Genomic DNA, 23,219 nt, shown 5'->3' on the forward strand with positions numbered 1-23,219 from the left:
AGACTCTCCCTGCGAGGGGTGTGGTTGAGACAGAGGTGAGGTTGTAGGTTGGCATTCATTGCTTCAGTTTTACAGTCCCTGGGGTGTAAATTCCTTGACAAAGGAATTCCACTTGAGATTGGCCCTTTCCTTCATTTGGGGAAGATACAACCTTAATGGAATTAACTCCTTTCCCCACTCATTACTTTGTCTCTCAGCCAAGCTTAATTTTGTGCTTTCCTGGGGCACTGTTGGAGCCTGAGAAAGCTTCCGGTTCTATCTGATGAGCTGTTAAGGAGTAGGAAAAAAGCGTTTTCAGAGCAGGATCCCCTCTCCTTGGGATTGTTACTCACTTGCTTAAGTTGGTACTTGGTTCTGTGTATCTCTATACTCTGTATATCCCCCATTTGTAGGATCCAGCCCTATTACGTTATTTTGTGCTTTCTGACTCAGAAAGACTCTGTTTTGTTAGTTTTTTTCCCCATCAGTGCCACCCCCTGTCTGCCAAGGCAAGAACTCCTAGTACTTTTCTTGCTTATTCTATCTTTGTCTGTGATGGGAGCCTATTTTCAGTAGTCAGAATTTGTTAATTCTATAATTGGAGCTTGGTTGAGCTAGGTCCTTGGTGCTAGTAAGGTCTATTTCTTTCCGCTCCGGGAACCAGCCTGCTGTGACCTTGGAGGAGGGGCACTGGCCTTTTCAGGAACTTACAGTTCTCTGTGGGATCTCAGCTGGTCCACCTCGTCCAGACTGGTATTCACTGTATGTCTGGTCACTGATGTAGCCCCAGCAGTTGTTCTGTTCTGTTCCTGGCTATTTACTAGCTGCTCTGGAGGACAAACTAAATGCCACACCCCACTAAGTCGCCATCTTGCCCTGCCTGTCCAGTGTGTACATTTTAATTATTAAATATACGGTGCCTGTATCAATTTGCTAATGTTGCTAGAATACACTATACCAGAAATGGAATGGCCTTAAAAAAGGGAATTTATTATGTTACAAATTTACAGTTCTAAGGCCATGAAAATCTGCAAATTAAGGCTCCAACAAGAGGTTACCTTCACTCAAGAATGACTGATGCATCTGAAACACCTCCACCGGCTGGGAAGGCACATGGCTGGTGTCTGCTGGTCCTTATTCCCAGTTCTTTGCTTCCAACTTCTGAAAGCAGTGGTTTCCCCTCTAATCGTCTGTGGACCTTCAGTTAACTCCACCAGGACATAACCCTGGGTTCTGGCTTACTTAGCATCCCATAAGAAGGTACAAGATGACGTCTTGTGGGCTATTCCCATGTCTAGGCATCTACTCTCTCTGTTAGCATTCCAAGCCCTTCCATACATCTGTGTCTCTGTCATCTTTGAAGCAGTGTTCTCCAGGTGTCTGCATCTGTGTTTTTAAAAAAATGTTTGAAGGACTCCAGTAAACTTAACACCCACAATTGGGCACGCCAGTTTTGTGGATATAATCTAATCAAAAGGGTTTCTGCCCTGCAATATTGAATGAGGATTAAAGAAACATGGCTACCGCCACAAGATTGGATCTGGACAAAGACATGGCTTTTCTGGGTTATGTAACAACTTCAAACCAGCACAGTGCCTGTTAAAATAACTTGTGGAACATTTTAATGTGCTACTGTATGCTGGTAAAGAGAGGCATCTTATTCACTGCTGTCATTTAGCAACACCTAACAACTCAAAAATAAGGAAACTAGCCTGAAATATGTATCAATAATATATTTCTTATATATTATGTATATGTTATATAATAAAAATAATAGCCAGGATTTTTCAGTAGTTTTTTCAAGACTTTTTGTTGTTATTCCATTTGTTTTTGTCCAGATGACAGAAAATAATTTTTGGTTGAAGAAGATAGAAATCAGTGTTTCCGAAGCAGAAAAACGAACTGGAAGAAATGCCATGAACATGCAAGAAACATACACTGCTTACCTCATTGAAACAAGGTGAGAATTAGACTTAGATATAAATAATAATCTTTGGTAGCTATTGATGCAAATATTGTTGTGTAACAGAATTGTTTGCAGCTCATTGTCTTGTTAGCAATAAGTCTGTTTCTTGCTTTTTTTCTTTAAAATTTTTTTGATATGTATTATATATTCACATAACATATTATCATCCCAAGGTTCACAGTATTATATCGCTGTGCATTTATCATCAGAATTGACTTTTTTTGTGTGTGAAAAATAAGGTATATACAAAAAAGTGATAAATTTCGAAGCACAACACAACAATTATTTGTAGAACAGCTTTCAGAGTTTGTGTTTCCCTTATAATAGGTAGAATAACAGATGTCTCTTTTGCTGTGGTGCTCTTGTATTTGTTTTGGGGGGGAAAGAAGGTTAGTAGAATACTTTTATTTTTGTTTATTTTTAAAAATAATACCAGTGATTTTTCTTCCTACATTATTTTTGGCTACTTTCGTTGTATTTAGTGGACATATATCAACATATATTTTGATAAAATCCATTTCCGTTTTAATGAATACACTTTAGTTTTAGAAAGCTGTTGTGGATCAATGAGTTGTCATTCACTGGACATACCTCTACCCTTAGCTTCCGTATTACCCTGTACAATGGAAGGTGCCTTCTCAGATATGGTACTATCAGTTTCCACTTCAGAGGAATGAAATTTCTTTTTTTCTTCCTCATACCTCAATCCCCACAGTTTTTATCCTAAGCCCAACTATTATAAACAAAGCCCTTAGGCTGCTGATAAAAAATTGAAAGCATGTTTTGGTGAGTATAGGCAGGACTGTGTCCTCAGACTTGCTACAGCAGCTCTCTATTGGTTGCCCGCTCACCCACCTCTGCCCCACCCTGAGCTTTCCTCACAACTCTTACTATGGGTTGTAACTGTCACTGAGCCAGAGCTTAGTCAGAGGAGGGTGAAATTCAGAGTGAGTCCGATGGCAGCCAAGGTGTAGAAGAGATTGCTGTTTGCTTAACTAGAAAATCCCAACTCAGAACTAAGGACCGAAAATAACTGCCTGACATTAGTCACTGAACAGTTATCAATGTGAGAGTGAAAGGATTCATAAGGAAAACAGGCCTGTGAGGCTTGAATTGACACTTCTTTCAGTTTACACACCTGAGGGATGCAATGGTGCAGACAGTAGGATTGGGAGGAGCAGTAACTGATAGACTGAATATTTTATCCTATTTCAGAAGTAAACATTTTAGACTTTTTTGAAGCTTTTGTCAAGTGTTAAATGAAAGTAGTTTCATCTACTGGAGTACTTTTGCTCTCTGGAATGTTACTTGACAGCTGTGTTGGTGGAGTTCTTGATCTTAGATACAATCCCTGTGCAATTTTGGTAAAGGATACCAGGTTTTCAGGAGAGCATATGAAGTGGATGTAGGTAGGTGGAGATGGTGAACAAAGGAGTCTGGGAGTAGACAGTAAAACTTAATCATCTAAGGAAAGTTGGTAGTTACACAGAAATTAATAGGGGAAAAAGTTGTTTGAGACTAGAGCTTTAGGTTTAGGGGTAAAAGAGAAAAGATAAAAATCATAGAGTAAGAAATCAGAATTCAGCAGAGAAATTTTTTAACCTTGTAAGGAAAAGTTAAAGGAATTAGAGTTGTTTTGCCTAGAGAAAGGTAAGAGAATACTCAATCTGTTGTTCTGGCCATAAACAGTTTATATAAAGAATGTACTGACTAGCTCTTTTCTCTCTGCAGAGACTGAGCAGGTACATTTTCAGTTAAAACAAATAAATATGACCAAACTTTTTGATAGCCATTAGAATAAATAATGTAACTAGCAAATCAATTTGATAAATTCTTATAACCATGTTTTAATGTGAATACCTTTTTAGGAAAAACTGTTTAAATCCACCATTTTCTTAGATTTTATCCCAAGTCACCTATCTTGCCTTAATGCTAAACCCTGTGACTTTTCAAGGCTTCTTCTAGGTCTTATGGTTTTATTTCACACGGAAATTAAAATCTTGATGAAGGTGGTTATTCTAGTGTGCAAGCTGCTGGAATGCGATATACCAGAAATGGAATGGCTTTGAAAAAGGGGACTTTATTAAGTTGCAAGTTCACAGTTCTAAGGCTGTGAAAATTTCCAAATTAAGACACCAACAGGAGGTTACCTTCACTTAAGAAAGGCTGATGAAGCTCAGGGTTTCTCAGCTAGAAGTGCACATGAGGAAGTCTACTAGTTTTCTATCCAGGCTCATGTTTCAGGAAGCTCCCCCAAGGGTGTTTTCCTTCTTCATCTCCAAAGGTCTCTGGCTATGTGGACTCGAAAGCTTTTTCCAAAATGGTTCCCTCTTTAAAGGACTCCAGTAAGCAACTCCACCTTGAATGTATCAGATGCATCTCAATGGAAACCATCTAATCAAAAGTTACCACCCACAGTTGGGTAGGTCACATCTCCATGGACACAATCAAAAAGCTCCCACCTAGCAATATTGAATGAGGATTAAAGAACTTGGTTTTTCTGAGTACACAACAGATTCAAACTGGCACAGTGGTTTAATCTGCATATAGTCTGTCTGTAAACCATCTTTTCAAGTATAGTTTTCCTCTTTCCATTAAAAGCAGCAAAAAGATTTCCTCTAAAAACGAGAGAAAATTTATATATAATAAGAATGTTATATATAATAGGAATTTTAGGAAAATAGAAAGTTGAGGTGGTTCTTTTAAAAATCGAGTCATGATGTCTTTGTGTTTGTGTGTATATACACATACATTTTTATTTATTATCACAGATTTGTAAGGTGATTTTTTTTGTCCCATGTGAAAGTTTGTGGTTTTTTTAAAGTTAAATTAGCTACTTTTAAAAGATCATGGTTTAGAAATGAGTATTAGCTCTAGTTTTCTAAGTTAACTCTTAAATTTAACATTAAAAAGATATTAATTAGTATATGCCTATTTTCATCACCCACTTGGGCAAGAACATGTGTTGATTACTTTTACTGATGAAAGAGAACCTTGATTTGAATAATCTGGAATAATTTATAGTTATTTACTCTTTAACTTTGAAATGGAAACTTTTTTTCTTAGCTCAGTTTAGTTTGAAACTGGGAATAAGAAGTGACCATACTTGAATAATACAGGTTCTAATTTGCAAGCTGCTGGAATGCGATGTACCATAAATAGAATGGCTTTTAAGAAGGGAAATGTATTAAATTGCAAGTTTACAGTTCAAACGCTGTCAACGAAATTAAAGCAAGGCTATAGAAATGTCCAATCTAAGGCATCCATGGAAAAAGATACCTTGGTTTAAGGCCAGTGATGTTCAGGGTTTCTCTTTGAACTGGAAAGGCACATGGCGAACATGTTGATGTCTGTTAGCTTTCTCTCCAGGTTTCTTGTTTCATGAAGCTCCGGGGCATTTTCCTTCTTCATCTCCAAAGGTCTCTGGCTATGTGGGCTCTCTTGGCTCTTGTGGCTCTGAAGCCTTTTCCAAAATGGTTCCCTCTTTAAAGGGCTCCAGTAAGCAACTCCACCTTGAATATGTAGAGACACATCTCCATGGAAACCATCTAATCAAAAATTGCCAACTACAGTTGGGTGGGTCACATATCCATGGGAACAATCAAAAAACTCCCACCCAGCAATATCAATGAGGATTGAAGGACATGGCTTTTCTGGGGTCCACTAATTCAAATTGACACACAGGTTTTCCCTGAAACAGTGGTTCTCAAACTTTAAAATGCATAAGAATCACCTGGAGAATTTGTTAAACTGAAGATTGTTAGGGGTCCAGGAATTTACGTCTTTTTTTCTTTAACCAAAGCTCCACGTGTTTTTGATGCAAATGGACCAAAATGTGAGAAATATTGTCTTTTGCCCTTGATTATGTTATCTTTTAAAGTACAAATGTTTAAAAATTTTTTTAATTTCTTTTTTCTTTATGGTTTGATTTATGCCTTTCCTATCTATCTTGAGGAATTCTTGTCTTCTTCATATCATGTAGGTAATCACTTTGAGAAATACTTTTTTTTTTGCATGGGCAGGTACTAGGAATCGAACCTGGATCTACGGCATGGCAGATTAGAATTCTGCCTGCTGAGTCATCATTGCACTGCCCAGAAATACTATTTTTGGGTAGATTATTTTCAAAGTACATTATCCCTCAAGTTAACTAACCTTCAAGCAATCAGAACCCTCAAATTTCTTAATTTAATCATATTGAATTATTTCTGCAATTCATTGTTAGGCAGATCATCTCGGGCAATCTGAACATTATTGAGCCTTAATATTAAATAAATTTGAACTTGTATAAAAAATAGGTAGGCAAGCTGTATGATAAAAGTAGAACGGCCCATTTAATAATTGCCTATATTGATATAGTTTAGTTGACTATGATTGAGTAAGGTTAAAGTCATTGGTTTTAATTTCCCCAGAGATTTTCTATGTTCCTATTCATAGAATACAAACTTTTTAAAAAACAGATAATAATATGCCTTTTCTTAGATCTCTCTTAAACTAGGTACGTATGCCTCAGTGACTTGGAGGCAGGAAGACAGGGTTAATGGTATGCTATATTTTCTTGTGAAGATTACATTAAACATCACATATAGAACCACCTCCTAACTGGGCTGTTGTCACCGCCCAAGTGGGCTTGTTGCCCAATGCGCATAGAAGTCAATGCTTTGACCCCAGGATTTCAAGAAAAGGAAGAGTATATTGCAAGGCAGCCCGGCAGAGAGACAAAAGGCAAGCCTCAGATCTGTCCCCAGGCTAACAAGATTTGAGGCATTTATGCAATTTTGTGTAGGTGGGGCCAAGGGAGTGGTTTTTGGGGTAAGGTAAGGTGATTGGGGTTAAGGCATAGGCTTCAATGGTGCATCACAGTTCAAATCATGCTACTTCATGTAGAGCATGTTCAAAATTGCGGCTTACCTGATGAATCCCAGAGTGATTCGATCAGTGAGTGGAAAAGTATCTGCAAAGCCCCCTTCAAGGAGTGGTGATAACGGGTAGAAATTCAACTTCCCCAAGTTGAATTCTTGATATTCTCACAAGCAATGTGGGCAACCAAAGCTATAGGCAGAGCCCCCAGTCTTGGGGTTTGTTCATATGAAACGTAACCCCGCAAAGAATAGGTCAAGTCTACTTAAAATTTAGGCCTAAGAGTCATCCCCAAGAGAGCCTCTTTTGTTGCTCAGATGTGGCCCCTCTCTCCAGCCAACACAACGAGCAGTCTCATCACCCTACCCTTCTCTACGTGGGACATGATTCCCAGGGGTGTGGACCTTCTTGGCAACGTGGGACAGAGATCTTGGAATGAGCTGAGATTCAGCATCAAGGGATTGAGAAAAACCCTGGAATGAGCTGAGACTTAGCATCAAGGGATTGAGAAAACCTAACCTTCTTGACCAAAAGGGGGAAGAGGGAAATAAGACAAAGTGCCAATAGCTGAGAGATCCCAAACAGAGTCGAGAGGTTGTCCTGGAGGTTATGCATTAAGTGGATATCATCTTGTTATTCAAGATGTTATGGAGAGGCTGGAGGGAACTGCCTGAAAATGTAGAGCTGTGTTCCAGTAGCTGTGTTTCTTGAGGATGATTGAATAATGATACAGCTGTCACAGTGTGACTGTGTGATTGTGAAAACCTTGTGTCTGATGCTCCTTTTATCTACCTTGTCAACAAAGGAGTAGAACATTTGGAATAAAAATAAATAATAGGGGGAACAAATGCTAAAATAAATTTAGTTTAAATGCTAGTGATCAATGACAGCGAGGGGTAAGGGGTATGGTATGTGTAACTTTTTTTTCTCTGTTATCGTTTTATTTCATTTTCTGTTATCTTTTTATTTCTTTTTCTAAATCGATGCGAATGTTCTAAGAAATGATGAATATACAACTAAGTGATGATATTGTGAATTACTGATTATGGATGTTGTTTTGTTTCTTTATTTTTTTAATTAATAAATAAATTTTAAAAAAATTGTGGCTTAGTGTGATTTGTGGGTGTGATTTTTACTATTTTTATTATTTTATTTTATTTTTACTATCATAATAAATCACACCCTTGTGACTAGAGCCAATCAGAGCTGACTTTACCAGGTGTAGCAAAGGGAGAGAAAAACAGGAAACTACCTTGTGGTGAAGCAGGTGTCTTATGAATAAACATGAGGTGGGAGCTCAAGAAAAAAGGAAATGGGAACTTATGCAAACAGTAAGGGAAGGGCTACTTTAGGGCAAAAATGAGTTAGTAGGTAGACAGTTCACTTTTAAACATTTGTCAAGCAATTGGATAAATTGAGTTCCATTGATTGTCTTCTTTGTATTATTACTTATATTCTTTAGTCAGTTTCTTAAGTGGCTTTTTACTAACAGTCTTGTAAGTCTACTGCTAATAGGTATTGTGTACTTATTAACAAGATGTGGGTTCTGCAGAGTCGAGAGGTTATCCTGGAGGTTACCCTTACGCATTAAATAGATATCACCTTTTTAGTTAAGGTGTGATGGAGAGGCTAGAGGGAACTGCCTGAAAATGTAGAGCAGTGTTCCAGTAGCCATGTTTCTTGAAGATGATTGTATAATGATATAACTTTCACAATGTGACTGTGTGAATCTGAAAACCTTGTGTCTGATGTTCCTTTTGTATACCTTCTCGACAGACAAGTAAAACCATATGGATTAAAAATAAATAAATAATAGGGGGAACAAATGTTAAAATAAATTTAGTAGATTGAAATACTAGTGATCAATGAAAGGAAGGGGTAAGGGGTATGGTATATATGGATTTTTTTCTGCTTTCTTTTTATTTCTTTTTCTGAATTGATGCAAATCTTCTAAGAAGTGATCATGATGAACATACAACTATGTGATGATATTGTGAATTATTGATTATATAACAAGAATGTAATGATCATAAGGTAAGAATGTTGTGCTTGTGTGTAGATATGTTTCATAAATTTAAAATAAATAAATAAATAAAAGAACCCAGGAATAGGAGATCATTAATGTCATTTGTGCATATTAGGTAAAGAGCAATCACTTCTTATTGCAGAAGATTGAGTACCACCCTCACCCATGGAGGAGAGATGTGTTAAGATTCATATCCAGTATACCAGCCTCTATGTATCATATTTTTGGGAATAGGAAAGTAATACAATATATATTTTCAGCTTTCACATGCTCACAGCATGATTTTTAAGACAGATCCTACTTTGTCTTAAATTAATGCAATAATCATTTACTGCTCTCTATTGTAAAAGCAATAAAATAATACATTTATCCCCTGAAAAAAAAAAAGATGTGAGTTCTGTGGTAATGATTTTGAATAATTTGATACTTGGTATTAATTGAGTTAATGTTTTTATCAGCTGAAGTTGAAAATCTGAATTGGAATAATATTAGTCATAGCTAATGAAGTCTTGAAATCATAACTTCATAATCTTTTATTTGTACCTTGAGCCATTTATGTATCATATTTTATTTCTTTTTTATTCATATGTAATGAATAATTTTGGTGGCAAATGCACTATATAAATAACATCAAGCTTCTGTTTCGTGCTGAGCATGTCATGGTGTATACACTTTCTCAAGACTTGACTTTATTCCAAGACTGATTTAGCTTCTGTGCCTTTGTGTCCAACTGTACAAAATGCACACAGTGTGGAGAGCTTTGGAATCAGATGAATGTGTGCTGTGCTCCCAGATCTTTGGGATTATAGGCAGAGCATATACTACACTGCTGCTTCTTCATCTGCAAAATGGGGATAATGACCTCTGCTTCACAGGGTTATTTTAAGGATAAAATAAGATAATACATGAAAAGTGATTTACTCAATGCTGGGCTCATAAGTGTTCAGTAAATGGAGTTATCTAAATTTTAAAGGTGGTTGTGTGCATGTGTATGTATTTGTATTTTTTTTTTAATAAAGTCAGTGTTCCATTCCTTTTCAGGTCAGTTGAACATATTGATGGTCAGAGTGTCCTAACAGACTCACTATGGAGGCGGTATAGTGAATTTGAGTTGTTGAGAAACTACCTTTTAGTTTACTATCCACATATTGTTGTGCCACCTCTACCAGAAAAAAGGGTAAGAAGTGAAATGGCAGTGATTTAGAAGTATTTGGCTGTGAGACTATGCTTAATGATTGTTTTACTTACCCAGGCAGAATTTGTTTGGCATAAACTGTCTGCTGACAACATGGATCCAGATTTTGTGGAAAGACGACGGATTGGTTTAGAAAACTTTCTCCTGAGAGTTGCTTCACATCCCATCCTTTGTAGAGATAAAATCTTCTATTTGTTTTTAACCCAGGTACTTTTCTTTTATATATTCTTTTTTAAAAAATTCATTTGACTGTTTTTTTTCCTGACTAGACAATGCTTATTTTTAAGAGCCTTTGGAAGTATTTTTGTTTAATTCAGGTATATCTCATTGCCTTTTTTTTTTTTTTTAACTTTTTTTGGTCAATTTTTATTTATTTAATTTTGAAGAATATATGTAATTTTGCTGTAATATGTATTCACACACTGTATATATACAATTAAGCATAATTTCAGTCAAGTCAGTGTGAGAAATATCTTCTTAAATGTATTCAGTATAATTAAATATAATGGTTTAGTTAATTGGTGAGAATAAAATTTATTTTTTTTACTTTTTTATTGTGAAATGTAACATATATACAAAAAAGCAACAAATTTCCAAGTGCACTTTAACAAGTAGTTATAGAACATATTTTGAAGTTTGATATGGGTTACAATTCCACAGTTTTTTGTTTTTTCTTCTAGCTGCTCCAAGACACTGGAGACCAAAAGAAATATCAATATAGTGATTCAGCATTTATACTCATTTGTTAAATCCTGTCTTCTCTGTTATACTTCTCTTTTTTCCTTTTTTTTGTGAAAAATAACATATATAAAAGAAAGCAATAAATTTCAAAGTGCATCTCAACAATTATTTATAGAACTGATTTCAGAGTTTGATATGAGTTATAATTCCACAATTTTAGATTTTTACTTGTAGCTGCTCTAAGGTATTGGAGACTAAAAAAAATATCAATATAATGATTCAGCACTCATTTGTTAAATCCTCCCTTCTCTGTATAACTCCACCATTATCTTTGATCTTTCTCCCACTCTTTAGGGGTATTTGGGCTTATGCCCATTCTAACTTTTTCATGTCAAAAGGAGCTGTTGATAATACAGGATAGGAAGATAGAATTAGTTGATATGGAGAGGCTGGCCTCTGCATTTCAGGACTCTTTTGATAATCTTCTGGAATCTGGATTGAATGCTTACTTTTAAAGTGAAGAGAATTGTATTTTCAAACTCTCTCTTACCCATTTCCCCTAAAATAAGAACAAAATGATATGTATTTAATTAATATAATTTAGAATATTTCCTATGGGTTGTTTTGTTTTGCAATAATGATTTCTAAAATTTAATTTTAGGAAGGTAACTGGAAGGAGACTGTGAATGAAACTGGATATCAACTAAAGGTAAGAGTATTTGTGTGAAATAATTTTCCATGTCCCTTTACAATTCCCAGCACAGTGCCATGCACGTAGTGGATACTTGGTATTTATATTAAATGAGTGAATATTGGAAATAGGCTTTGCACCTAATATCATTGGTAAGGTTTTCAAAGGAATGCTGCAATATGCTTTTGACTTGTGAAATTTTAAATCTAGTGAGACTATAATGGGCAAGTGAATGAATTTATTTCTAGTGGGAAAGAACATTTTAAAACATTAATTGAGATACAAGCCTTGGATCTTTCCCATAGGGTACTCATTTTTTTGCCATCCCTTTGTCCTCACCATTGTCACCCCATTTCTGCCCCCCACAATTGCTATTCTTTATCAGATGTAAAAGATACTTCTAAAGAATCCAGTTTGGGTTTTCCAAACTTATAGGCAAAAAGATGAATTGGCAGCTGTTTTAGTTTTCAAATGCTGCCAGAATGCAGTATACCAGAAATGTCTGGCTTTTTGTAAGGGGGATTTATTTAGTTACAAATTTATTACAGTTCTTCAGAGGAAAGGCAACTGTCTGGTTTTCTCTGCCATATGGAAAGGCACACAGTGACATATACAGGCCTTCCTTCCTGGCTTCTGGTTTCAAACAGCTTTCCTCAAGCAATTCCTTTCTAGATCTCCAGACATCTGGGTCTGTGTTGGCTCTGAGCTCTGAGGTGAGTTGTCCTGTGTTGTGCTGAACTCCTCTCTCTTCTGAGCTCCTTCTCTCTCTTCTGACCTCCTTTTAAGCCTCCAGCTAATTAAATTAAATGTCGCTTATTGCTAGAGGCATTCCCCTGAGCAGACTGCTGATGTAATCAGCCATAGAATTTCACATACTGATGATTTTAAGTCACAGACAGAACAACGGGGCACTAGCACTTGGCCAAGTTGATACCTGAACCTAACTACTACACCTGCCATGCTTCCTCTGTCTACTGGGGCATGGTGCCCAGTTTTAAATAGGTATAGGAGTCATTTTGAATTGGCGTCTATTAGTGATACAGCTTACTGATTTTTGTACCACTTTTAAATTCTGGTAATTAGAATTAGTGTTTGGTAATGAGCCTGGGGAAAGAGAATAACTGACACATAACCTATAGAGGATGGATTGGTTTATATGAACATTGAGGAGCAGATATAAGTTAAATCTTAAGATAGCCATCTTAACTCTGCCCTTCATATCTTCCCTAGAAGTAATAAAATACATATCACTGCAAAATTTTGAAAATTTTCATCTCTTTGTCCTGGGAGATCTCCTTAGTAGTTATTATCAGGATTATTTTAACTTCCTCAGTGGATCTAATCTCCTAGATACCTTCCAAGAATAAAGGGTTTCCGTATTTTGAATAGCAAAATACAACGTCAAATGATATATAAGTTGATGAGCTATTCCCAAGATAATATAATACCAAAGTTCAGTAGATCTAGGCAACAAGAACTAAAATGTGTTTTTAGTAATTTAAAAACACCTCTTAGAGATTTATGCATTGGTATAGAACTGTTTTGAAATTCAGCACAAAATAGACTAGGAGGAGAAAAATGTTTCCTGCACAGAAAATGTGAATTTTCTATTCTGTCATAAAATGATGATAAATTATGAATATTTTCTTGACAGGTAAACATGAAAAATTTTGTATTTTCTTGGCTTGTAAAGAAATGCTGGAATTTTACTTCAGGGGTGGGTTTCAAACAACTTGAAACTTTAAAAATAGATTTATGTTTTTGATAGGATTTTCTGAAAAATAGTCCAAAATATATTAGGAATATATAGTAGGAAAATATAAGAAAAAGATAAAACTAAAATACAATGTTAAAAAAAATTTCCATATATATTAAAAAGTAAAATTTTTTATCATTGATTGAATTATTAAATTAGTCACTAATTATTTGTCCTTGAATCTAGTTTTTGGGGGTAGCTTTCATGATCTTGAGAGAAAACCCCAAGTTTCTCCATTCATAGAAAATACAGTAAGACCTCATTTTATGGGCTCAATATGTTCCAAGATTCCAAGTTGAAAAGTGCATAATAGTGAACCCACTTATTTAATAAATATTTCTTATATGAACATACCCATCACACATTTTTTGATAAATAAAGCAAACACTCCAGTAACAATAAGTAAACAAAATCATAGAAATAATTTTTAGAAATTTTAATTCTCTCTAGAGCACCCCAGCAGCCTGCACCACCCCAAGGTCTCTCCACCCCCTCCCCAGGAGAAGAAATTTGGAGCGGCCAGCTGGAGGTTGAGAAGGCATCTGACATTGGGGGACAGTGTTACCCGAAGTCAGAATTTTGTCCTCGACCCCATGCACCTGACTTACACAGGGTTAGCATAATAGTAAACCCCATTAACAAGTGTTTTTAAATGGATGCCCCATCATACCATTTTTTAAAATAAATAAGGCAAATAAACACTCTAGTAATGATACATAAACAAAGTTAATCATAGAAATACTTTTTTTTTGTTTCTTTAATTTGTTTTTTGGTCCGTGGTCGAGGAATCAAAAAAAAACCTTTTTTTAAATCTTACTTCTCTTTCTCTCTCTGCCTTTATTTTTTTTGATTGCCAGCATTGCCAGCCACCTATACCTGAATTTGTGCTATTAAGTTCATGTAAAATGAGCTTTGTTTACAGAGCTTTGAATCTTGTGTGTAGGTGTTTTATAAATGTTTAGATACAATGTTCATACGTGGGTAATCTTATGCTAAAAACTTGGGATATACTTGGATATCCTTGGGATATACTTGGGATGTCTTTGAATGGTAATACTTAATATGCAGTATTAATAATTTTAAAAGACAGATTTTTAATGAAGTGAACCAGAAATACAGTGTTTGGAGGCACTTGGGAAACCCACATTTCATGCTACATTTCTTATTTTATTGCAGTTGTTTCTTGTTTTCAGACCTTGCTTGCATCAAGGAAACGTGACCTTTTTGCACAACCTCACATACATACATACATATGTGACATACATACAGTCACATCTGATTTATCTGGAGGTGATTTACTTGGCAGTCACAGCGAACTTCATCATTGCCTTTGAAAGCCGGTATTTAAGCAAAACTGACTTCTGGGATTTCAAATAAATGTAGTAAGAAGACTTATCAGTACTTGTAGAAATACTTCTTTCCTCCAGATAGGATCCACTTAATTGTATCATAGTTATCACTCAAACAAACTTGACTGTTTAGTTTCTAGGCTATAACATATAAAAAATAGAAAATGTAAAAAGACCTAAACATGAGTACCACTGGAGGCAGGCACACTGTGATAATGGAGAAAATGGACAGTTGAGCTTGACTGCAAAGGAGGAGATATCAGTATGGGGGCATTTTCCTGGGGCCAGGATCCCCACATACCTGTGCAGTTACTAGAGCTTCATGGCATTACAGATAGGTTCAGTATCAGTTGTTCATGGTACCTTGAGACTTCAAGCCTAATTTGAATTATATTTATTATGTACTGTTTTTTTGTTTTGTTTTGTTTTGTTTTTGCATTGGCAGGCACCGGGAATTGAACCTGGGTCTCTTGCATGGCAGGTGAGAATTCCCACCGAGCCACCATTGCGCTGCCCTTGCTGTGTACATTTTCTATTTTTTATATGTTATAGCCTAGAAACTGAACAGTCAAGTTTGTTTGAGTGATAACTATGATACAATTAAGTGGGTCCTATCTTGAGGAAAGAAGTATTTCTACAAGTACTGATAAGTTTTCTTACTACATACTCTTAATGTGGTTAGAGTGCTATGTGCTTCTCAGTTATCAGGATTGTTTGTTAAAAAATACTGATTCCCTAGGAAATCTCACCTGATTTCTCTAAGGTGAGAGGGAAGAATGTTTTTTTGAAAGATTGTCAAAAATCGGTTTTTAAAAATGTTTTCTTTTAGAATCCAAGATTATGATCAATAACGTCATAATCACCATTATCATCATCATTTATTATTATCATATGCTTACTGTCTGCTAAACACTGTCCTATAATTATACTGTTTTGTAAAGTGTATTATCTCACTATTGAGCATTCTTTAGTATCCTTGAGGTTAGAAAGTATTATTCCTGTTTTGTAGATGAAAAACTCCAAATAGTAACTTATCCAAGGTCACAGAGTTACTAGTGATGGAAGCTGAATTCAAGTGTAGGCCTGTCTAACCCAAAGCCCTTCTTAATTACTATCCCTTATTACCTCTCTTTTCCCTTATGTAATTAATGTATGTAAAGATGTTTGGTAAAGAAAGTGTTGTTATAAGCTATATTTCCCATGAAAATGAGATTCTCAATCACACCATATGTTTATATTTTATAAGAAATTTGATACTGGCTCTTGGATCTGTCATCTTCAGAATTTAAAATGGTAGCATAATATGGGGAATGTAAGTAACACCACTGAGTTGTATATTTGAAAGTGGTTAAAATGGGAAAAGTTTAGATTGTATCTATGTTACCAGAATAAAAATTTTAAAAGAACAAAGAACTGTACAGCATAGTGAACCCTAATGTAAACCCTTGGCTATAGTTAATTGTAACCCAGAATTAACTTGACTTCTAGCTTCCAGCTGCTCCCCATGACTTCTTTCTCCTTTCCCTTCTTTATAAGTCCTTTAGTAATAGGATTAAGGCCCTCCTTTATTCATTTGGGCCACACCTTAATAAGGTAACCTTATCAAAAAAAAGGTCCTATTTACTGTGGATTCATGCTAACAGAAATGGATTAAGATTAACATGTTTTTCTGGAGTATATAAACAAGCCACCACAGAGGGTGCATGGGAACTCTGAACTTCCTCTATGGTTTTTCTGTAAACTTAGACAATTTCTGTAATAATTTTATATATATATATATTTTGTGTGTGTGTGTGTGTATATATATATATAAAATATACAAAAAAATCTAAGAAAAAATTTTACTTAGTGACTTTAATTTTTCCCTTTTTTTGACATGTTTAATTTTTTTTTTTTTTTTTAGGAAAGGAAGGAAAGAAAGACAGAGAAGGAAGGAAGGATGGAAGGGAGGAAGAAAGGGAAACATTTTCTTATTTTATTATATTTTGTTTGTTTGTTTGTTTGTTTTTTACATGGGCTGGGGCCGGGAATCGAACCGGGGTCCTCCGGCATGGCAGGCAAGCACTCTTGCCCGCTGAGCCACCGCGGCCCGCCCGACATGTTTAATTTTATCTGTAGTTTTAGCCTACCAAAAATTAATTTTCTTCCTTAAATTTTTAAAAAAATTTTATTGATAGAACAACATACAAGCATGTACATTCTTAACATACAAACATTTCATACATGGTGTAAGATCAGTGGCTCACGGTATCATTATGTATTGTATATTCATCACTATGATAATTTTTTTTAGAAAATTTGCATCATTCCAGAAAAAGAAATAAAAAGAAAAAACTAATAGATACCATACCCCTTACTTCTCCCTCTCATTGACCACTGGTATTTCCATCTACCTAATATATATATTTTTTAAATTTTTAGCATTTGTTCCCCCTATTATTTATTTATTTTTAATCCATATGTTTTACTCATCTGTCCATACCGTAGATAAAAGGAGCATCAGACACAAGGTTTTCACAGTCGCAAGTCACATTGTAAAAGCTATATCATTATACAATAGTCTTCAAGAAACATGTTTACTGGAATACGGGTCTACAGTTTCAGGTACTTTCTTCTAGCCTAATACACATTAAACTTAAAAAGGGAATATCTATATAATGCATAAGAATAACCTCCAGGATAACCTCTCAACTCTGTTTGGGATCTCTCAGCCACTGACACTTTGTCTCATTTCTCTCTTTCCCCTTTCAGTCAAGAAGGTTTTCTCAATCCCTTGATGCTGAGTCCCAGCTCATTCTAGGATTTCTGTCCCATGTTGCCAGGGGGTTTACACCCCTAGGAGTCATGTCCCATGTAGAGAGGGGGAGGGTGATGAGTTAGCTTGCTGTGTTGGCCGAGAGAGATAGGCAACATCTGAGCAACAAAAGAGGTTCTCTGGGGGTGACTTAGGCCTATTTTTTTTAAAATTTTTATCAATAAAACCAATCAACATACAATGTGAACATTCTTTTTTATTCATCACATCATTGTATATTCATCATCATGATCATTTCTTAGAATGTTTGCATTAATTCAGAAGTAGAAAAAAATTCATACATACCATACCTCTTACCCCTCCCTTTCATTCATCACTAGCATTTCAATCTACTAAATTTATTTTAAGATTTGTTCCCCTTATAATTTACTTATTTATTTTTTAATCCATGTGTTTTACTCATCTGTCCATAAGGTAGATAAAAGAAGCCTCAGACTCAAGGTTTTCACAATCACACAGTCACAATGCGAAAGCTCTATCATTATACAATCATCTTCAAGAAACATGGCTACTGGAACACAGCTCTATGTTTTCAGGCAGTTCCCTCTAGCCTCTCTGTTGCACCTTAACTAAAAAAGTTGATATCTATTTAATGCGTAAGAATAACCTCCAGGATAACCTCTTGACTCTGTTTGAAATCTCTCAGCCATTGATAATTTATTTTGTCTCATTTCTCTCTTCCCCCTTTTGGTTGAGAAGGTTTTCTCAATTCCTTGATGCTGAGTCCGAGCTCATTCTAGGATTTCTGTCCCATGTTGCCAGGAAGGTCCACACCCCTGGGAGTCATGACCCGTGTAGAGAGTGGGAGGGCAGTGAATTTGCTTGTTGTGTTGGCTGAGAGAGAGAGGCCACATCTGAGCAACAAAAGGTTCTCTTCAGGATGACTCTTAGGCCTAATTTTAAGTAGGCTTCGCCTGTCTTTTGCGGGGTTAAGTTTCATATGAACAAACCCCAAGATTGGGGGCTTAGCCTATTGCTTTGGTTGTCCCCACTGCTTGTGAGAATATCAAGAATTCTCCACTTGAGAAAGTTGAATTTTCCCCCTTTCTCACTGTTTTCCCCCAAGGGAACTTTGCAAATACTTTTTGTTCACTATTCAGATCGTTCTGGGATTTATCCAGGTATCACTCTGGACAAACCTACAAAAGCTCATGCTCTACTTAAGGTATTCAGTTATGGTGTTCAGTTAAGCTGTCCACATAAGTTATATTAGGAAATACACTAGTCAAAATATAAATTTTGTACCAAATATTTTTTGCTTTAGTCTCACACATAAGTTAAAGTTTTAAAATATTAATTATCTTAGGCCTAATTTTAAGTAGGCCTAGTCTATCCTTTGCAGGGATAAGTTTCATATCAGTAAACTCCAAGGTTGAAGCTCTCAGCCTGTTGATTTGGTTGTCCCATTGCTTGTGAGAATATCAGGAATTCTCCAAATTGGGAAGTTGAATTTTTCCCCATTCTTGCCATTCCCCCAAGGGGATATTTAAATATTTTTAGAATAGAATTTACTGTTATCCCTTCTACATCACAACTTTGTCCATTGCAGTTTTGATACATCATGGGTTGGCATAAGAAGTTAAATGGGAATTTTTCAGAAGTTTTGCAGAAGCCATAGATGACATGCAAAGGCCAGCAAATGGCCCAGAAAAAGTTCAAAAACTCAGAAAGGCTTGTGGTACATTATTTGATGTAGTCTGACCTTTCCTGATTCTGTGTGAAGCCTCTCCCAAATGTATTTTCCCTCATCTTCCCTCCCTCCCCTCCACCCCAGCCCTTTCCACCTCTCTTTCCTCTGAAGGAGGGCAAAAGGCTTTCGGGGAGTGGCTTGGCCAGTGGTAACATCTTGGTGGCCTTGGTGCCTTCCAGGTTATTCTGCCTTCTAGCAGCTGCTGCTGGAGGTGGACCCATTTGGGTATGCTACCTACTGACAGACATGACACTGTTTTTAAGGCATGGCTTAGACATGGCTCTTAAAAACGAAGAAACGTAAGAGCCCTTAAACCAAGTTTTATAATAAGGTACTAAAACACCCATAAAAGAAAAATAAAAAATTCAGAATTCTTCCCTGGGTTGAAGGGAGGGCCAAAAAATTTTATCCAGATTTTCTAGATTTGGGGGTGCCCCCACCCCCCATGATGTGGAAGGGATAATATCTGGGAAGACAATTATAAAAATTTAGTTTCTCTTTATTTGTGCTCTATTTAACATAAGCATGAGCAACTGACTTTTCATCAAAGTCATATATTGCTTTTCTTTTTCTTGAATTTGTACATAAACACTCATTTTACTCAGTTCTGTGAAAGAACAAAAATCATTACTCTTTAGAATAATGAATCTATAAGCTAGCTGATTGAGGAGAAAGTAATGTTGTTTTAATAGTTAACTCAGTCACGAAAGAAAGCATCATTTTATGTGCCCAAACCTTAAATCATTTAGACTGACCCTGAAGGATCAGGAACCTTGTCTGTTGCTTGCAACAGGGGCTACCCAGGGCCGAGGTATGGGCCCTTAGAATGTCTGCTAATGTGTATGTTGCATAGGAACTATAAGAGAGCCAGCTTGGAGGTTCCAGAATGAGGTTCCTACAGAGTGTGAGGAAGTTACCTAGGTGCTATGGATTGAATGGTGAGTGAGCTAGAAACAGTGTTCTTATGGAAGTTATATTATAGTGGTTAGAGACATTAAATTAGTCCAATTTATCAGTGTTATCTTTTGTTGCCCATGCTTTTGGTGTAAAGTCTAATAATCCATTGCCTAATATAAGGTCCTAAAGATATTTCCCTGTATTTTCTTCTAAGAGTTTTATAGGTATAGATCTTATATTTAAGTTGTTGATCCACTTGGAGTTGATTTTTGTCTGTGGTATGAGGTAGGGGTCCGCTTTTATTTGTTTGCATTTGGATATCTGGTTTTCCCAACACTGTTTAGAAGACGAAGAGTCTGTTCTTTCCTCATTGAGTGGACTTGGCAACTTTGTCAAAAGTCAGTTGGCCGTGGATGTGTGCAGTTATTTCTGAAGGCTCAATTCTGTTCCATTTGTTTATATCTTTCCTTTATATGTCCTGCCAATTTTGACTTCTGTAGTTTTGAAATTGAGAAGTGTGAGTCTTCTACTCTTTTTCTTTATCAAGATGGGTTTGGCTATTCAGGGCCCTTTGCACATCCACATGAGTTTGATGATTGGCTTTTCCATTTCTGCAGAGAAAGTTATTGAAATTTTATTTTGTTTGTGTTGAGTCTGTAAATAGCTTTGGATAGAATTGATACCTTAACAATATTTAATCTTCCAGTGCATGAACATGGACTATCTTTGCATTTATTTAAGTCATCTTTGATAATTTTTAGCAATATCGTATAGTTTTCTGTGTACAGGTTCTTCACATCCTTGGTTCGAGTTTTTCCTAGATACTTTATCCTTTAAATTGCTTTTGTAAGTCAAATTTTATTTCTTGATTTCTTCTGTAGAATTTTCATTCCTGGTGTATAGAAACACTACTGATTTTTGCATGTTGATCTTTTATCTTGCTACTTTTCTGAATTTATTAGTTCCAATAACTTTGTTGTGGATATTTCAGGATTTTCTGTATATAGGATCTTGTCTTCCTTTCCGATTTGGATGCCTTTTATTTCTTTCTGTCACCAAATTCTCTAGCTAGAACTTCGAATATAGTATTCAGTGGCATTGGTGACAGTGGGCATCTTTGTCTTGTTCCTGATCTTAAAAGGAAAGCTTTCAGTCTTTTACCATTGAGTATGATGTAAGCTGTGGGTTTTTTATATATACCCTTTATCTTGTTAAGGAAGTTTCCTTCTGTTCCTAGTTTTCTAAGTTTTTTTCCAAGAAGGGTACTAGATTTTGTCAAATACGTTTTCTTCATCAATTGAGATGATCATGTGGGTTTTTTCCCCTCATTCTGTTAATGTTGTATTACATTAATTGATTTTCTTATGTTAAACTACCCTTGCATACCAGGGATAAATCCCACAGGATCATGGTGTATAATTCTTTTAATGTTCTCTTGGGTGTAGTTTGCTAATGCTTTGTTGAGGATTTTTGCTTCTGTATTCATAAGAGATATTTGCAGTTTTCCTTTCTTGTGGTATCTTTCTCTGGCTTTGGTATTCATATAATGTTAGTTTTGTAGATTGAATTAGAAAATATTCCCTCCTCTTCAGTTTTTTTAAAGAGTTTGAGCAGGATTAGTGTTAATTCTTTTAGGAATGTTTGGTTAAATATACCAGTGAAACCATCTTCCTGGGCTTTTGTTTGTTAGGAGATATTGGTTACTGGTTAAATCTCTTTACTTATTATTGGTCTGTTGAAATCTTCTATTTCTTCATAGGTAGTTTGTACATTTCTAGAAATTTGTCCATTTCTTCTAGGTAATTTGTTGGTGTACAGTTGTTCACAGTATCCCCCTATAATTCTTTTTAGTTCTGTAGCGTCAGTAGTTATGCCCCCTTTTTTCTCATTTTAGTCATTTGTGTCGTTGCCCTCTTTTTCTTTGTCAGTCTAGTTACAGGTTGTCAACTTTATCTATCTTCCAAATAACCAACTTGTAGCTTCATTGATTCTATTTGTTTAATTCTCTATTTTATATCTCCACTTTAATCCTTGTTTTTTTCCTTCTTTCTGCTCATTTTAGGTTTAGTTTGCTCTTTTTCTGGTTCTTCTAGTTGTGAGCCTGTCTTTGATTTGAGATCTTCTTTTTAATATAAGCATTGAGAGCTCTGAATTTCCCTCTTTAGCACTGCCTTTGCTGTACCCTATAGTTTATTGTTTTGTTTTGTTTGCATCCTATAGATTGTGCATGTTGTGTTTTAATTTTCATTAGTCTCAAGATATTTCCTAATTTCTCTTGTTATTTCTTCTTTGACCCATTGGTTGTCTAGGAGTGTGTTGTTTCATTTTCACATATTTGTCAATTTTCAAGTTCTCCTTCTGTCATTGATATCTAGCTTCCATTTCATTGTGTTCTGAGAGATTCTTTGTATTATTTCAATCTTTTAAAATTTATTGTGACCCACACATTGTGTTCTTTTTAGGGTACTTGAATTCTAGTGGAAGGAGACAGGCAAGAAACAAGTAAACAAATAAGATGACTTCAGATACCACAGTTTGAAAGGAAATAAAGTTAGGGTTGTTTTAATTTCCTGGCTACTAAAACAAAGACCATGAAATGGGTTGGCTTAAACAATGGGAATTTATCAAAACTGAGGCTAGAAGAAATCCAAGATCAAGGCGTTATGAAGGTGATGCTTTTTCCCAGAAGTTTGTGGCATTCTGGGACTTGATGCCAATGACCCTTGAATCCTTGGATTTTCTCCCACATAGCAGTGCACATGGTGGCCTTTCCTGGTGTCTTTCTCTTCCAGGTTTCGTTGACTTCAGCTTCTTCTTGTGGCTTTTTCTCTGCGTCTCAGTTTCATTGTGCTTAGAGAGGACTCCAGCAATAGGATTAAGACCCATCCTTTTTCAGTTGGCCCTCATCTTAACTGAAGTAACTTCATCAAAATGTCCTATTTACAAGAATTAACACCCACAGGAATGGATTAAGTTTAAGAACATGTTTTTGTGGGGTGCATAGCTCAAAGCTACCACAGATGATATGAAACAATAATGAGTAACTAAGTTTGGTTTCTTTAGATATTTGGGAAATCTGATTTGGGGAATCAGATACAATCTGTTAGAATTGTAATGGTCAGATAGTTTTTCAGATATCTACCTTTGGGGAGAAGTTTCTGGTTTAAAACAACTTTCCTTTTTATGGAATCTTTTAAAATGCTGAGCAAGTTGAGTTGAGCAGAGCATGTTGAATTGGGCATGGTGATGGCTTTGACCTTTGACCTAAACAAAGATTAGGAAGCTGACACTGAATATTATATATGTCTTCTAAA

The 23,219-nt window shown here is 35.8% G+C and overlaps 1 protein-coding gene across 1 annotated transcript in view; it reads left to right on the top strand.

Moving 5' to 3' along the window:
* SNX4 (sorting nexin 4) overlaps nt 1-23,219 on the top strand; it is a 123,758-nt gene that overhangs the window by 26,942 nt on the left and 73,597 nt on the right. Inside the window, exons 2-5 of the mRNA XM_077118073.1 lie at nt 1,818-1,939; nt 9,873-10,008; nt 10,084-10,233; nt 11,369-11,416. Coding sequence (XP_076974188.1) covers nt 1,818-1,939; nt 9,873-10,008; nt 10,084-10,233; nt 11,369-11,416 — 456 coding nt within the window. The remainder of the gene's footprint in view (nt 1-1,817; nt 1,940-9,872; nt 10,009-10,083; nt 10,234-11,368; nt 11,417-23,219) is intronic.

The sequence above is a fragment of the Tamandua tetradactyla genome, chromosome 10, assembly GCF_023851605.1.
Source record: "Tamandua tetradactyla isolate mTamTet1 chromosome 10, mTamTet1.pri, whole genome shotgun sequence".
NCBI classification, from domain to species: Eukaryota; Metazoa; Chordata; class Mammalia; order Pilosa; family Myrmecophagidae; genus Tamandua; species Tamandua tetradactyla.